This window comes from Felis catus, chromosome B3 (genome assembly GCF_018350175.1).
Source record: "Felis catus isolate Fca126 chromosome B3, F.catus_Fca126_mat1.0, whole genome shotgun sequence".
Taxonomy (NCBI): domain Eukaryota; kingdom Metazoa; phylum Chordata; class Mammalia; order Carnivora; family Felidae; genus Felis; species Felis catus.
Window position 1 is genome coordinate 99,920,862 of NC_058373.1, and position 18,622 is coordinate 99,939,483.

The 18,622-nt window shown below is 37.2% G+C and overlaps 1 protein-coding gene across 4 annotated transcripts in view; it reads right to left on the bottom strand.

Annotated features, from left to right (window-relative positions):
• The window catches only part of TXNDC16 (thioredoxin domain containing 16), a 138,920-nt gene that overhangs the window by 14,517 nt on the left and 105,781 nt on the right, over window positions 1-18,622 (bottom strand). For 3 of the 4 annotated variants that reach the window (XM_045059919.1, XM_006932861.5, XM_006932862.5), the window contains one exon: window positions 8,336-8,526. The exons of the other annotated variant lie outside the window; for it this stretch is intronic. In XM_045059919.1, coding sequence (XP_044915854.1) covers window positions 8,336-8,526 — 191 coding nt within the window. The remainder of the gene's footprint in view (window positions 1-8,335; window positions 8,527-18,622) is intronic. 4 annotated transcript variants of the gene reach the window in all.

The following is an 18,622-nucleotide window of genomic DNA, read 5'->3' on the forward strand; positions in this document are numbered from 1 at the left end:
CAGATATATCATTTACAATATCATTACAAATATCTTCTCTCATTCATTAGGTTCCCTTTTCATTTGTTGATAGTTTCTTTTGCTGTGCAAAAGCTTTTTAGGTTGATATTGTTACAACTGTTTATTTTACTTTTGTTTCCCTTGCCTGGAGAGACATCTAGAAAAATATTGCTAAGGCTGATGTCCAAGAGTTTACTGCCTATGCTTTTTTTTTTTTAAGTTTATTTGTTTTTGAGACAGAGACCATGTGCATGCACTAGCAGGAGAGGGGCAGAGAAGAGAGGGAGACACAGAAACCAAAACAGGTCAGCACAGAGTCTGGTGTGGGGCTCAAACCCACAAACCATGAGATTATGACCTGAGCTGAAGTCAGACACTTAACTGACTGAGCCACCCAGATGCCTCTGCCTATGCTTTCATTTAGGAGTTTTATACATTTAGGTCTTTAATCCATTTTGAGTTTATTTTTGTGTATGGTATAAGAAAGTGATCCAGTTTCATTCTCTGGTATGTAGCTATCTAGTTTTCCTAACACAATTTATTGAAGAAACTGTCTTTTTCCCATTGTATATTCTGGCCTCATTTGCTGTAGATTAATTCACCATATAAGAGTGGGTTTATTTTTGGGCTCTGTCTTCTGTTCCATTGATCCATGTGTCTGTTTTTGTACCAGTACCATTCTGTTTTAATATAGCTTTGTAATGTTGTTTGAAACCTGACATTGTGATATCTCCAGCTTCGTTTTTCTTTCTCAAGATTGCTTTGGCTGTCTTTTGTGGTTCCATACAGATTTTAGGATTATTTGTTCTAGTTCTGTGAAAATACTATTGGTATTTTGATCCGGACTGCATTGAATCTGTAGATTGCTTTGGGTAGTATGGCCATATTAACAGTATTAATTCCTCCAGTCCATGAGCATGGTATATCTTTACATTTGTTGTCTTCAATTTCTTTCATCAGTGTCTTCAGAGTACAGGTCTTTTACCTCCTTGGTTAAATTTATCCCTACGTATTTTTTTTTTTTTTGGATGCAGATGTAAATGGATTGTTTGCTTCTCTTTCTGCTAGTTCATAATTAGTATTTAGAAACATAAAAGATTTCTGAATATTAACTTTGTATCCTCCAACTTTATTGAATTCATTTATCAGTTCTAATCGTTTTTTTTGGTAGAGTTTTTAGGGTTTTCTATATACGGTATCAGGTCATCTGTAAATAATGACAGTTTTACTTCCACTTATCAATTTGAATGTCTTTGATTTTTTTTTTTCTTGTCTGATTGCTATAGCTAGGAAAGTGGTGAGAGTGGATGGGCATCTTTTCTTGTTCTTCATCTTAAAGGAAAAGCTTTCAACTTTTCATCATTGAGTATGATGTTAACTGTGGTTTTGATGTATATGGCTTTTATTATATTGAGGTACATACCCTCTGTACTCATTTTCTTGAGAGTTCATTTGAACAGATGTTGAATTTTATCAAATGCTTTTTCTGCATCTATTGAGATGATTACATAATTTTTATCTTTCATTTTTCTAATGTGGCATAGCCTGTTGATTGATTTGCAGATACTGAACCATCCTTGCATCCCTGAAATAAATCCCATTTGACTATGCTGAATGATGCTTTCAATATATTTTAAATTCATTTTGCTAATATTTTGTTACAGATTTTTTCATCTATATTCATCAGGGATGTTGGTCTGTAATTTTCTTTCTTTCTTTCTTTTTTTTTTTTTCTTGTAGCATCTATGTCTGGTTTTGGTATTAGGGTAATGCTGGGCTTATAGAATAAATGTGGAAGAATTCTTTCCTCTTGGACTTTTGGGATACTTTGAAGGATAGATATTAATTCTTTATTTTTGGTAGAATTCACCTGTGAAACCATCTGGTCTAGAACTTTTGTTTGTTGGAAGTTTTTTTTATTACTGATTCAATGTTGGTGGAAGTAATCGGTCTGTTTAAACTTACTATTTTTTCCTGGTTTGGTCATGGAAGTTTGTAAATTTCTAGGAATTTATCCATTTCCTCTAGGTTGTCAAATTATTTAGCATATAATTTTTCATGGTAGTCCCTTATAATCCTTTGTATTTCTGTGGTGTTATAACTTCTCTTTCATCCTGAGGGTATTTGAGTCCTCTCTCTCTCTCTCTCTCTCTCTCTCTCTCTCTCGATGAGTCTGGCTAAAGGTCTATCAATTTTATCTTTCCAAAAAATCACACCTTAGTTTCATTGATCTTTTCTACTATTTTTTTAGTCTCTACTTCACTTATTTCCACTCTAATCTTTATTATTTCCTTCCTTCCGTAACTTTGGGCTTTGTTCTTTTTCCAGCTCCTTTAGGTATAAGGGTGTATAAGTTTTCTTGTTCCTGAAGTAGGTCTATATTGCTATAGACTGCACTCTTAAAATTATTTTTGCTGCCTCTCAAACATTTTGAACCCATGAGTTTCCATTTTCATTTGTCTCTAGTTTTTTGTTTTTTTTTTTAATTTGCTCTTTGATTTCTTTGTTGACCCACTGGTTGTTTGGTGATATGTTGTTTAACCACTATGTGTTTGTGGGGTTTTCTTCCAGCTTTTTTTCCTTCTATTTCTAGTTTCATACCATTGTGGTGGGAAAAATGCATGATATGATTTCATTCTTCTTAAGTTTATTGAGACTTGTTTTGTGGCCTAACCTGTCATCTTTCCTGGAGAATGTTCCATATGTACTTGAAATACATGTGTATTCTGTTGTTTTGTATAAAATGTTCTGTATATATCTATTAAGTCCATCTAATGGAATATGTCATTCAAACTCACTGTTTCCTTATTGATTTTCAGTCTGGATGATCTTTCCATTGAAGTAACCGGAGTGTTAAAAGTCCCCTACTAGTATTGTATTACTGTCAATTTTTCCCTTTATGTCTGTTAATATTTGCTTTATATAATTAGGTGTTCCTATGTTGGGTGCATAGATATTTACAACTGTTAAATCTTCTTGTTGGGTTGATCCCTTTGTTATTGTTATGCCCTTCACTGTTCCTTTTTACAGTCTTTGTTTTAATGTCTATATTTCCTGATAGAAGTATTATTACCCCAGCTTCATTTTGTTTCCATTTGCATGAAATACCTTTTTTCAATCTTTCACTTTCAGTCTGCATCTGTAAGTCTGAAGTGAGTCTCTTGTAGGAAATATATAGATGGGTCTTACTTTTTTCATCTATTCAGTTACTCTGTGTCTTTTGATTGGAACATTTTTGCCTACTTAAATTTAAAGTAGTTATTGAGGGTTGCTTGGCTGGCTCAGTCAGTACAGCATGCAACACTTGATCTTGGGATTGTGTATTCAAACCCCACAATGGGTGTGGAGATTACTTAGAAATAAAATCTTAAAAAAAATAATTATTGATAAGTGTGTACTTATTGCCATTTTGTTAACATTTTTCTAGTTGTTTTTGTAGTTCCAATATGTTCCTTCCTTCTCTTGTCCTCTTTCCTTGTGATTTGATAACTTTCTTTAATGTTAGGATTCCTTTCTCCTTATTTTTTGAGTATCTATTATAGATTTTTGGTTTGTGGTTACCATGAGGTTCATATAAAACACACTCTGTATAAAGTAGTCCATTTTAAATGGATGGTCACTTTAGTTTGAAAACATCCTAAAAGCACTACATGTTTACTAGTTTCTCCCGTCCCAAAGTTTTATGTCTTTGGTGTCATATTATGCATCTTTTTCTTTTGTGTATCCATTAACTAATAACTTTAGAGATGGTAGATTTGACTACTTTTGTCTTTTAATATTCACTCTAGTTATAAGTGACTGATCCACTATCTTTATGTCTGCTTTTAACAGTGAGATTTTTTTCCTTTCATAACTTCCTTCTAGTTATGGCCTTTTCTTTTCCATTTAAATAAGTCTCTTTAACATTCCTTGTAAGGCTGGTTTACTGGTGATGAACACCTTTAATATTTGTTTGTCTGGCAAATTCTTTGTCTTTCCTTCAATTGTGAATGATAACCTTGCCAAGTAGAGTATTCTAGGTTGAAAGGTTTTCCCTTCAGCACTTTGACTATATTATGCTATTCCCTTCTGGCCTGCAGAGTTTCTGCTGAAAAAATCAGCTGAGAGTTACATACAAGGGAATACCCGTAAGACTAGTTGATTTTCTCTTGCTGGTCTTAAGATTCTCTCTTCATCCTTAATTATTGTCATTTTAATGGTTTTGTCTTAGTGTGGACCTCTTTGGATTCACTTGGGGCTCTTTGTGCTTCCTAGATCTGCATGTCTATTTCCTTCCCCAGGTTAGGGAAGTTTTCAGCTATTATTTCTTCAAATGTTTTCTGCCCCTTTCTCCCTTAAGCATCCCATGCCCCCAGAATGCAAATGTTCATCTGCTTGTTGTCTCAGAGATCTATTAAACTATCATCATTTTAATTGTTTTTTTCTTTTTGCTTTTCAGCTTGAATGATTTGTACTACCCTTCCATCCATTCTTTGCATTCTCTAATCTACTTTGATTCCCTCTAACATTTTTTTCCTTTCAATTGTATTCTTCAGGTCTGATGGGTTCTTTTTTATAGTTTTTTTTTTTTAGATTCAAGTTTTTATTTACATTCTAGTTACTTAACATAGTGTAATATTAGTTTTAGAAATAAAATTTAGTGATTCATCACTTACATTTAACACCCAATGCTCAACACAAGTGCCCTTAATATCCATTACTGTTTTAACCCATCCCCCCACCCACCCACCTCTTCTCCGGCAACCCTCAATTTGTTCTCTATAGTTAAGAGTTTGTTTTATTGTTTGCCTCTCTTTTTGCTTCCCTATGTTCATCTGTTTCATTTCTTATATTCCACATGAGTGAAATTATATGGTATTTGTCCTTCTCTGACTTATTTCGCTTAGCATAATATACTCTAGCTCCATCCATACTGTTGCAAATGGCAAGATTTCATTTTTTTTTGATGACTAATGTTCCATTTTATGTATGTATGTATGTATGTATGTATGTATGTATGTATATAACTATATAGACACACACACACATACATTTTCTTTATACATTCATCAGTTGATGGACATTTGAGCTCTTTCCCTAATGTGGCTATTGTTGACAATGCTGCTATAAACATCAAGATGCATATATCCCATCAAACCAATATTTTTATTTCGTCTGGATAAATATCTAGTAGTGTAACTGTTATATTGTAGGGTAGATCTATTTTTAACTTTTAGAGGAACCTTCATACTGTTATCCAGAGTGGCTGCACCAGTTTGCATTTCCAACAATGTTAAGGAGGTTCTCTTTCCTCCACATCCTCACCAACATCTGGTGTTTTGTGTATTGTTAATTTTAGCCATTCTGACAAGTGTGAACTGATACCTCACTGTAGTTTTGATTTGCATTTCCCTGATGATGAGTGATGTTGAGCATCTTTTCCTGTGTCTATTAGCCATCTGGATATCTTCTTTGGAAAAATGTCTATTCATGTCTTCAGGCCATATCTTAACTGGATTATTTGTTTTTTGGGTGTTCAGTTTGATAAGTTATTTATAAATTTTGGATACTAACACATTATCAGATATGTATGTTGCAAGTATTTTCTCTATTCTGTAGGCTACTTTTTAGTATTGCCCATTGTTTCTTTCCCTGTGCAGATTTTTATCTTGATGAAGTCCCAATAGTTCACTTTTATTTTTGTTTTCCTTGCCTGTGGAAATGTCTCTAGTAAGAAGTTGCTATGACTGATGTCACAAAGAGGCTGTGTTCTCCTCTAGGATTTTTGAGGGTTTCCTGTCTCATATTCAGGTCTTTCATCCATTTTGAATTTATTTTTGTGTATGGTATAAAAAACTGGTCCAGTTTCTTTTTTTTGCATGTTGCTATCTAGTTTTCCCAACACCATTTGATGAAGAGGCTGTCTTTTTTCCAATGGATATTCCTTCCTGCTTTGTCAAATAGTTGACCATATACTTGTGAGTCCATTTCTGGGCATTTTATTCTATTCTATTGATCTATGTGTCTGTTTTTATGCCAGTACCATACTGTCTTGATCACTACATCTTTGTAACATAACTTAAAGTCTGGAATTGTGATGCCTTCAGGTTTGCTTTTCTTTTTTAAGATTGCTTTGGCTATTTTGCATCTTTTCTGGTTCCATACAAATTTTAGGATTGTTTGTTCTAGCTTTGTGAAAAATGCTAGGGTTATTTTGAAGCATTTGGTGGAATGTTTTGTTGGATTTTTCATACAGAGTATCATGTTGTCTGTGAAGAGTGAAAGTTTGACCTCCTCCTGGACGATTTGGATGTCTTTTATTTGTGTTGTTTGATTGCTGAGGCTAAGACTTCCAAAAATATGTTGAATAACAGTGGTGAGAGTGGACATCCCTGTCTTGTTACTGACCTTGGGGGAAGGCTCTTTGTTTTTCCCCACTAAGGATGATATTAGCATTGGGTCTTTCATACATAGCTTTTATGATCTCGAGGTATGATCCTACTATCCCTACTTTCTTAAGAGTTTTTATCAAGAAAGGATGCTGTATTTTGTCAAATGCTTTCTCTGCATCCATTGAGAGGATCATGTGGTTCTTGTCCTTTCTTTTATTGATATGATGAATCATATTGATTGTTTTGTGGATATTGAACCAGCCCTGCATCCCAGGTATAAATCACTTGGTTGTGGGGAATAATTTTTTTAATGTGTTGTTGGATCTGGTTGGCTAATAACTTGTTGAAGATTTTTGCATCCATGTTCATCAGGAAAGTTGGTCTATAGTTTTCCTTTTTAGTGGGGTCTTTGTCTGCTTTTGGCATCAAGGTGATGCTGGCTTCATAGAAAGAGTTTGGAAGTTTTCCTTCCATTTCTATTTTTTGGAACAGCTTCAAGAGAATAGGTATTAACTCTTCCTTAAATTTTTGGTAGAATACCCCTGGAAAGCAATCTGGCCCTGGACTCTGGTTTTTAGGGAAAGTTTTGATTACTAATTCAATTTCTTTACTGGTTATGGGTCTGTTCAAATTTTCTATTTCTTCCTGTTTCAGAAGACATCCAGATGGCCAACCAACACATGAAATAATGCTCCACATCACTCATCATCAGGGAAATACAAATCAAAATCATAATGAGATACCACCTCACACCTGTCAGAATGGCTAACATTAACAACTGATGCAACAACAGATGTTAGTGAGGATGCAGAGAAATAGGATCTCTTTTGCACTGCTGGTGGGAATGCAAACTGGTGCAGCCATTCTAGAAAACAGTATGGAGGCTCTTCAAAAAGCTAAAAACAGAACTACCCTATGACCCAGCAATTGCACTACTAGGTATTTATCCAAGGGATACAGGAGTGCTGATGCACAGGGGCACTTGTACCCCAGTGTTTATAGCAGCACTATCAACAATAGCCAAAGTATGGAAAGAGCCCAAAGGTCCATCTCTGGATGAATGGATACAGAAGATGTTGTGTGTGTGTGTGTGTGTGTGTGTGTGTGTGTGTGTGTGTACACACAATGGAGTATTAATCAGCAATCAAAAAGAATGAAACCTTGCCATTTGCAACTACATGGATGGAACTAGAGGGTATTATGCTAAGCTAAATTAGAGAAAGACAAATATCATATGACCTCACTCATATGAGGACTTTAAGATACAAAACAGATGAACATAAGGGAAGGAAAGCAAAAATAATATAAAAACAGGGAGGAGAACAAAACATAAGAGACTTATAAATATGGGGAACAAACAGAGGGTTACTGGAGGGGTTGTGGGAGGGGAGATGGGCTAAATGGGTAAGAAGCATTAAGGAATCTACTCCTGAAATCATTGTTGTACTATATGCTACCTAACTTGGATGTAAAATAAAAAAGTAAATAAAAATAAAAATAAATAAGTAAATTCTCAACCCAGATCTATTTTCTTGTGGTTCCAAATTCTGGCTCTGGACTAAAGGAGATGCTGGTTGGAATCTAAGCTTCCTCATTTACTGGTTAATTATGTGACTTTGAACTAGTTATCTTACTCTTCTAGAGTAACAATACTTCCTATGACTCTTAGGAGAATTCATGAGATATCACATGTGAATCACTAAGCATTTAATAAATATTAGTTACTATCATTAAACTTAATGGTAGTAATTTATGGGAGTAATAAATACCCCCAAAAAGATTGTCCCATGGATAGTTCTACCAACATATTAATATTTAGGATACTTATAAACATTACAATTCAATTAATTTTAGCATTCATTAGTTATAATATAACTAATGAATTAGTTACATTCATTAGTTATAATATAAGTTTAAAAATCTATGAAAATATAGGACTTTGTGTATTAAAACAGAAAACTTACTTATAGGACTCTCAAGTCCTGCTTCTAACTTCTTAAGCCACAGTAAAAGGTTTTGTTCGGTGATGGCCTGTTCTGAAGGAAATGCAAATACCTGGCCACCTGAATGCAGATTCACCACAACAATAAGAGGAAGGGGAGGCAGAGCATTAAAGTATGTCTGTAGGATTCCTCTTCCCGCAGGAGTATTCTTTCTACAAAAGGGAGCAATTGAATATGTTAGTATTTCTTTCTATAATAAAATTATGAAAATAACAGTTTGTATAACATTAAACTTTAAATATAGTATCACATCATTAGGTTTATAAAAAGATGTCCTAAAAACTAAGAGGTCTATAACTATGTTATTAGTAGTCAGATTCTGAAAGAAATGGGCACTGTGTTTCTCTTAGGAGAAAAAAAAGACAGTCAGTGATATTTTCATGAAAGCCAGTCATAGTTCAAAGATTTGTCAATTTAGGTTTGATATAATCATTAGGCTCCTCCCAAAGTTGAGCTAAGTGATCACATGTCAACTCAAAAATTAAATGGTTACAAACTATAAAATAAGATACTTATAATAAATACTACAAATAAAATTGTTTTTCCTCAGATAAAAAGAGAATTTAATTTAATTTAATTTAATTTAATTAATTTAATTTAAAATTAAAAATACTTTTCAAAATTATGAACAAACATGGAAACCATAACTTTTAAGATACCCAGCTTTCCTGGGGCACCTGGGAGGCTCAGTCAGGTAAGTGTCCAGCTTCAGCTCAGGTCCTGATCTCACAGTTCATGGGTTGGAGTCCCGTGTCGGGCTCTGTGCTGATAGCTCAGAACCTGGAGCCTGCTTCAGATTCTATGTCTCCCTTGCTCTCTGCCCCTCCCCCGCCTGCACTCTGTCTTTCTCTCTCTCTCAAAAATAAATAAACATTAAACAATTTTTTTAGGGGCTGAAGCATGGAAGATGGTGGCGTAGGAGGAGGCTGGGCTCACCTCATCCTGCTGATCGCTTAGATTCCAACCCACATCTGCCTAAATAAGCCAGAAAACTGCCAGACTAGCAGAACAGACTCTCTGGAGCCAAGCGTAGACAAGAGGCCCACGGAAGAAGGTAGGGAAGGTGGAGAGGCGGTGCATGCTACAAGGACTGGTAGGAAGGAGTCAGGGCACTGGAGGGGGAGCCTGTGGGGCAAGGCAGAGCTCCCAAAGTCCGGCTCACAAAAGTAGAGGGGCCGGACTGCGTGAGTTCTGATAGCCAGAGGGACTTAATTTCTGGAATGTTAATAGTCAACAGCTCTGCTCTCCAAGAGCAGGGAGGGCAAGAGGATGCTGGGAGAGAGAGTTGTTGAGCCCTGGAAGACAGAGCTCAGCTGGGCAGGGAACAAAGGCAGAGGCAAACACCATTTCCCTCTCCCATCCCCCAGCCAAAATTCCAAAGGGAACCAGTTCCCGTCACCGAACTTGCTTGCACCACGCAAACACCCAACGCTGTGCTTCTGTGCATCCATCCCTCTGACGGGTCTGCCTCCCTCCCGGAGCTACAGGGCTGCTCCTGCAGGAGACCACCCACTGCAAAGCTAGGTAAGCCTGCCCCTCCTGCCCCTGTGCACCTTGTGGATCCACCCCAGCTAATATGCCCTTGGCCAGATCCCATCGAAGCAGCACCACAAGCCTGGCAGTGTGCAAGTAGCCCAGGCAGGGGCCACACCACTCCACAGTGAGTCCTGACCCTGGGAGAGGGGAAGATAAGGTTCATACCAGTCTAACTGTGGCCCCAGTGGTGGGCTGGGGGCAGACATCAGGTCTGACTGTGGCCCTGCCAACCAACACAAGTTACTGCCTACAGCACAGGGGAAGTGCCCTGCAGTTTGGAGTTACTGCAGGGACTACCCAAAATGATGAAACGGAAGAATTATTCTCAAAAGAAACTCCAGGAAGTAGCAACAGCTAACGAATTGATCAAAACTGATTTAAGCAATATAATAGAAAAATAATTTAGAATAATAGTCATAAAATTAATCACTGGGTTGGAAAAAACAGAGGACAGCAGAGATCTATTGCTAGAGAAATCAAGGGACTAAGAAATAGTCATGAGACATTAAAAAATGTTATAAATGAGGTGCAAAATAAATGGAGATGGCCATAACACGGACTGAAGAGGCAGAGGAGAGAATAGGTGAATTAGAAGATAAAATTATGCTAAAAGAGGAAGCTGAGAGAAAGAGAGATAAAAAAAAAATCCAAGAGTATGAGGGGAGAATTAGAGAACTAAGTAATGCAATCAAACAGAACAATATCTGTATCATAGGAATTCCAGAAGAAGAAGAGAGAAAGAGGAAGAAGGTATACTTGAACAAATCATAGCTGAGAACTTCCCTGATCTGGGGAAGGAAAAAGGCACTGAAATCCAAATGTCACAGAGAACTCCCTTCAGATGTAACTTGAATCAATCTGCACTACATATCAGTGAAACTGGAAAAATACAAGGATAAAGAGAAAATTGTGAAAGCAGCTAAGGGTAAACAGGCTCTAACTTATAAAGGGAGACCTATAGGACTAGTGGCAGACCTATCTACTGAAACTTGGCAGGCCAGAAAGGAATGGCAGGAAATCTTCAATGTGATGAACAGAAAAAATATGCAGCTGAGAATCCTTTATCCAGCAAGTCTGTCATTCAGAAGAGAAGGAGAGATAAAGGTCTTCCCAAACAAACAAAAACTGAAGGAATTCATCACCACTAAACCAGCCCTACAAGAGATCCTAAGGGGGATTCTGTGAATGAAATGTTGCAAGGACCACAAAGTATCAGAGACATCACTACAAGCATGAAACCTACAGACACCACAATGACTCTAAATCCATATCTTTGAATAATAACACCGAATGTAAATGGACTCAATGCTCCAACCAAAGCACACAGGGTATCAGAATGGATAAAACAACAAGACCCATCTATTTGCTGTCTACAAGAGATTCACTTTAGACCTGAGGACACCTTCAGATTGAAAGTGAGGGGATGGAGAACTATCTATCATGCTACTGGAAGTCAAAAGAAAGCTGCAGTAGCCATACTTATATCAGACAAACTAGACTTTAAAGGCTGTAACCAGAGATGAAGAAGGGCATTATATAATAATTACAGGGTCTATCCATCAGGAAGAGCTAACAATTATAAATGTCTATGTTCCAAATATGGGAGCCCCCAAATATATAAAACAATTCATCACAAATGTAAACAACCTTATTGATAAGAATGTGGTAACTGCAGGGGATTTTAATACCCCACTTACAACTATGGACAGATCATCTAGACACAGGATCAATAAAGAAACAAGGGCCCTGAATAATACATTGGATCCGATGGACTTGACAGATGTATTTAGAACTCTGCATCCCAAAGCAATAGAATATACTTTCTTCTCGAGTGCACATGGAACAGTCTCCAAGATAGATCACATACTGGGTCACAAAACAGCCCTTCATAAGTATAAAGAATTGAGATCATATCATGCACACTTTCAGACCACAATGCCATGAAACTTGAAATCAGCCACAGGAAAAAAGTCTGAAAACCCTCCAAAAGTTTGGAGGTTAAAGAACACACTACTAAAGAATGAATGGGTCCACCAGGCAATTAGAGAAGAAATTAAACAATATATGGAAACAAATGAAAATGAAAATACAACAATCCAAATGCTTTGGGATGCAACGAAGGCAGTCCTGAGGGGAAAATACATTGCAATCCAGGCCTATCTCAAGAAACAAGAAAAATCCCAAATACAAAATCTAACAGCACACCTAAAGGAACTAGAAGCAGAACAGCAAAGGCAGCCTAAACCCAGCAGAAGAAGAGAAATAATAGAGATTAGAGCAGAAATAAACAATATAGAATCTAAAAAAACTGTAGAGCAGATCAACGAAACTGGTTTTTTGAAAAAATAAACAAAATTGACAAACCTCTAGCCAGGCTTCTCAAAAAGAAAAGGGAGATGACCCAAATAGATAAAATCATGAATGAAAATGGAATTATGACAACCAATCCCTCAGAGATACAAGCAATTATCAGAGAATACTATGAAAAATTATATGCCAACAAATTGGACAACCTGGAAGAAATGGCCAAATTCCTAAACACCCACACTCTTCCAACTTCAATCAGGAGGAAATAGAAAGCTTGAACAGACCCATAACCAGCAAAGAAATTGAATCGGTTATCAAAAATCTCCCAACAAATAAGAGTCCAGGACCAGATGGCTTCCCAGGGGAGTTCTACCAGACGTTTAAAGCAGAGATAATACCTATTCTTCTCAAGCTATTCAAAGAAATAGAAATGGAAGGAAAAATTCCAGACTCAATCTATGAAGACAGTATTATTTTGATTCCTAAACTAGACAGAGACCCAGTAAAAAAAGAGAACTACAGGCCAATATCTCTGATGAATATGGATGCAAAAATTCTCAACAAGATACTAGCAAATCAAATTCAACAGCATATAAAAAGAATTATTCACTATGATCAAGTGGGATTATATTCCCAGGCTGCAGGGCTGGTTCAACATTTGCAAATCAATCAATGTGATACATCACATTAATAAAAGAAAAGATAAGAACCATATGATCCTGTCAATCGATGCAGAAAAGGCCTTTGACAAAATTCAGCACCCTTTCTTAATAAAAACCCTCGAGAAAGTCGGGAGAGAAGGAACATACTTAAAGATCATAAAAGCCATTTATGAAAAGCCCACAGCTAACATCATTCTCAATGGGGAAAAACTGAGAGCTTTTTCCCTGAGATCAGGAACACGACAGGGATGTCCACTCTCACCGCTGTTGTTTAACATAGTGTTGGAAGTTCTAGCATCAGCAATCAGACAACAAAAGGAAATCAAAGGCATCAAAATTGGCAAAGATGAAGTCAAGCTTTCACTTTTTGCAGATGACATGATACTATACATGGAAAATCCGATAGACTCCACCAAAAGTCTGCTAGAACTGATACATGAATTCAGCAAAGTTGCAGGATACAAAATCAATGTACAGAAATCAGTTGCATTCTTATACACTAACAATGAAGCAACAGAAAGACAAATAAAGAAACTGATCCCATTCACAATTTCACCAAGAAGCATAAAATAACTAGGAATAAATCTAACCAAAGATGTAAAAGATCTGTATGCTGAAAACTATAGAAAGCTTATGAAGGTAATTGAAGAAGATATAAAGAAATGGAAAGACATTCCCTGCTCATGGAATGGAAGAATAAACATTGTCAAAATGTCAATACTACCCAAAGCTATCTACACATTCAATGCAATCCCAATCAAAACTGCACCAGCATTCTTCTCGAAACTAGAACAAGCAATCCTAAAATTCATATGGAACCACAAAAGGCCCCGAATAGCCAAAGTAATTTTGAGGAAGAAGACCAAAGCAGGAGGCATCACAATCCCAGACTTTAGCCTCTACTACAAAGCTCTAATCATCAAGACAGCATGGTATTGGCACAAAAACAGACACATAGACCAATGGAATAGAATAGAAACCCCAGAACTAGACCCACAAATGTATGGCCAACTCATCTTTGACAAAGCAGGAAAGAATATCCAATAAAAAGACAGTCTCTGTAACAAATGGTGCTGGGAGAACTGGACAGCAACATGCAGAAGGTTGAAACTAGACCACTTTCTCACACCATTCACAAAAATAAACTCCAAATGGATAAAGGACCTGAATGTGAGACAGGAAACCATCAAAACCCTAAAGGACAAAGCAGGAAAAGACCTCTCTGACCTCAGCCGTAGCAATCTCTTACTCGACACATCCCCAAAGGCAAGAGAATTAAAAGCAAAAATGAATTACTGGGACCTTATGAAGATAAAAAGCTTCTGCACTGCAATGGAAACAACCAACAAAACTAAAAGGCAACCAATGGAATGGGAAAAGATATTTGCCATTGACATATCGGACAAAGGGCTAGTATCCAAAATCTATAAAGAGCTCACCAAACTCCACACCCAAAAAACAAATAATCCAGTGAAGAAATGGGCAGAAAACATGAATAGACACTTCTCTAAAGAAGACATCCAGATGGCCAACAGGCACATGAAAAGATGCTCAACGTCGCTCCTCATCAGGGAAATACAAATCAAAACCACGCTCAGATATCACCTCACGCCAGTCAGAGTGGCCAAAATGAACAAATCAGGAGACTAAAGATGCTGGAGAGGATGTGGAGAAACGGGAACCCTCTTGCACTGTTGGTGGGAATGCAAACTGGTGCAGCCACTCTGGAAACAGTGTGGTGGTTCCTCAAAACACTAAAAATAGACCTACCCTATGACCCAGCAGTAGCACTGCTAGGAATTTACCCAAGGGATACAGGAGTACTGATGCATAGGGGCACTTGTACCCCAATGTTTATAGCAGCACTCTCAACAATAGCCAAATTATGGAAAGAGCCTAAATGTCCATCAACTGATGAATGGATAAAGAAATTGTGGTTTATATACACAATGGAGTATTACATGGCAATGAGAAAGAACGAAATATGGCCCTTTGTAGCAATGTGGATGGAACTGGAGAGTGTGATGCTAAGTGAAATAAGCCATACAGAGAAAGACAGATACCATATGTTTTCACTCTTGTGTGGATCCTGAGAAACTTAACAGAAACCCATGGGGGAGGGGAAGGAAAAAAAAAAAAGAGGTTAGAGTGGGAGAGAGCCAAAGCATAAGAGACTCTTAAAAACAGAGAACAAAATGAGGATTGATGGGGGTGGGAGGGAGGGGACGGTTGGTGATGGGTATTGAGGAGGGCACTTTTTGGGATGAGCACTGGGTGTTGTATGGAAACCAATTTGACAATAAATTTCATATATTGGAAAAAAAATTAAAAAAACTAAAGGAAATAGAAGCAGTACAGCAAACCCCAAACCCAGCAGAAGAAAAGAAATAATAAAGATCAGAGCAGAAATAAACAATATAGAATCTATAAAAAACCTATAGAGCAGATCAACAAAACCAAGAGCTGGTTTTTTGAAAAAATAAACAAAATTGACAAACCTCTAGCCAGGCTTCTCAAAAAGAAAAGGGAGAGGACCCAAATAGATAAAATCATGAATGCAAATGGAATTATTACAACCAATCCCTCAGAAATACAGCAATTATCAGGGAATACTATGAAAAACTATATGCCAACAAACTGGACAACCTGGAAGAAATGGACAAATTCCTAAACAGCCACACACTTCCAAACCTCAAACAGGAAGAAATAGAAAACTTGAACAGACCCGTAACCAGCAAAGAAATTCAATCAGTTATCAAAATCTCCCAACAAATAAGAGTCCAGGACCAGATGGCTACCCAGGGGAATTCTACCAGACATTTAAAGCAGAGATAATACCTATCCTTCTCAAGCTGTTCCAAAAAATAGAAAGGGAAGGAAAACTTCCAGACTCATTCTATGTAGCCAGCATTACTTTGATTTCAAACCAGACAGAGACCCAGCAAAAAAGGAGAACTACAGGCCAATAACCCTGATGAATATGAATGCAAAAATTCTCAATAAGATACTAGCAAATCGAATTCAACAGCATATAAAAAGAATTATTCACCATGATCAAGGGGGATTCATTCCCAGGCTGCAGGGTGGGGTGGTTCAACATATGCAAATCAGTCAATGTGATACATCACATTAATAAAAGAAAAGAACCATATGATCCTGTCAATCGATGCAGAAAAAGCATTTGACAAAATTCAGCATCCTCAATAAAAACCCTTGAGGAAGTCGGGATAGAAGAAACATACTTAAACATCATAAAAGCCATTTATGAAAAGCCCACAGCTAACATCATCCTCAATGGGGAAAAACTGAAAGCTTTTTCCCTGAGATCAGGAACACGACAGGGATGTCCACTCTCACCGCTGTTGTTTAACATAGTGTTGGAAGTTCTAGCATCAGTGATCAGACAACAAAAGGAAATCAAAGGCCTCAAAATTGGCAAAGATGAAGTCAGGTTTTCACTTGTTGCAGATGACATGATATTATACATGGAAAACCCAATAGACTCCACCAAAAGTCTGCTAGAACTGATACATGAATTCAGCAAAGTTGCTGGATACAAAATTAATGTACAGAAATCAGTTGCATTCTTATACACTAATAATGAAGCAACAGAAAGACAAATAAAGAAACTGATCCCATTCACAATTTCACCAAGAATCATAAAATACCTAGGATTAAACCTAACCAAAGATGTAAAAGATCTGTATGCTGAAAACTATAGAAAGCTTATGAAGGAAATTGAAGAAGACACAAAGAAACGGAAAAACATTCCATGCTCATGGATTGGAAGAATAAGTATTGTTAAAATGTCAATACAATCTACACAAAGCAATCTACACATTCAATGCAATCCCAATCAAAATTGCACCAGCATTCTTCTCAAAGCTAGAACAAGCAATCCTAAAATTCATATGGAACCACAAAAGACCCCAAATAGCCAAAATGATATTGAAGAAGAAGACCAAAGCAGGAGGCATCACAATCCCAGACTTTAGCCTCTACTACAAAGGTGTAATCATCAAGACAGCATGGTATTGGCACAAAAAGAGACACATAGACCAATGGAATAGAATAGAGAACCCAGAATTGGATCCACAAAAGTGTGGCCAACTAATCTTTGACAAAGCAGGAAAGAATATCCAATAAAAAGACAGTCTCTGTAACAAATGGTGCTGGGAGAACTGGACAGCAACATGAAGAAGAATGAAACTAGTCCACTTTCTTACACCATTCACAAAAATAAACTCAAAATGGAAAAAGGACATGAATGTGAGACAGGAAACCATCAAAACCCTAGAGGAGAAAGCAGGAAGGAACCTCTCTGACCTCAGCTGCAGCAATTTCTTACTTGACACATCCCCAAAGGCAAGGGAATTAAAAGCAAAAATGAACTATAGGGACCTCATCAAGATAAAAAGTTTCTGCATTGCAAAGGAAACAATCACCAAAACTGAAAGGCAATGGACAGAATGGGAAAAGATATTTGCAAATGACATATCAGATAGAGGCTAGTATCCAAAATCTATAAAGAACTCACCAAACTCCACACCTGAAAAACAAATAATCCAGTGAAGGGGCAGAAAACATGAATAGACACTTCTCTAAAGAAGACATCCAGATGGCCAACAGGCACAAGAATAGATGCTCAACATCACTCCTCATCAGGGAAATACAAATCAAAACCACCTCATGCCAGTCAGAGTGGCCAAAATGAACAAATCAAGAGACTAAAGATGCTGGAGAGGATGTGGAGAAACGGGAACCTCTTGCACTGTTGGTGGGAATGCAAATTGGTGCAGCCGCTCTGGAAAGCAGTGTTGAGTTTTCTCAAAAAATTAAAAATAGACCTACCCTATGACCCAGCAATTGCACTAGTAGGTATTTTTCCAAGGGATACAGGAGTGCTGATGTACAGAGGCACTTGTACCCCAATGTTTACAGCAGCACTTTCAACAATAGCCAAATTATGGAAAGAGCCTAAATATCCATCAACTAATGAATGGATAAAGAAATTATGGTTTATATATACAATGGAGTACTACATGGCTATGAGAAAGAATGAAATATGGTCTTCTGTAGCAATGTGGATGGAACTGGAGAGTGTTTTGCTAAGTGAAATAAGTCATACAGAGAAAGACAGATACCATATGTTTTCACTCTTATGTGGATCCTGAGAAACTTAAAAGATCATGGAGGATGGGAACGGGAAAAAAAAAAGTTAGGGAGGGAGCCAAAGCATAAGAGACTCTTAAAAACAGAATAAACTGAGGGTTGATAGGTGGTGGGAGGGAGGGGAAAGAGGGTGATGGGCAGTGAGGAGGGCACCTGTTGGGATGAGCACTGGGTGTTGTATGGAAACCAATTTAAAAATGAATTTCATATTAAAAACACATTTTTAGGGGCACCTGGGTGGCTCAGTTGGTTGAGTGTCTGACTTGAGCTCAGGTCATGATCTCACGGTCCATGAGTTCAAGCCCCACATCAGATACTGTGCTGACAGCTCAGAGCCTGGAAACTGCTTCAGTTTTTCTGTCTCCCTCTCTCTCTGCCCCTCTCCCAAGGCACTCTATTTGTCTCTCTCTCAAACATTAAAAAAATTAAAAAAAAAAAATTTTAAGATGCCCAGCTTTCCTGAAACATCACATTCCACATTATGGAAAATAGTGTTTTAATGTGAGATACCTACAAAGATAATTACCCTGGGGGAAATTTGTCTTAAGCAGTAGACTGTCAGTGAATTCTT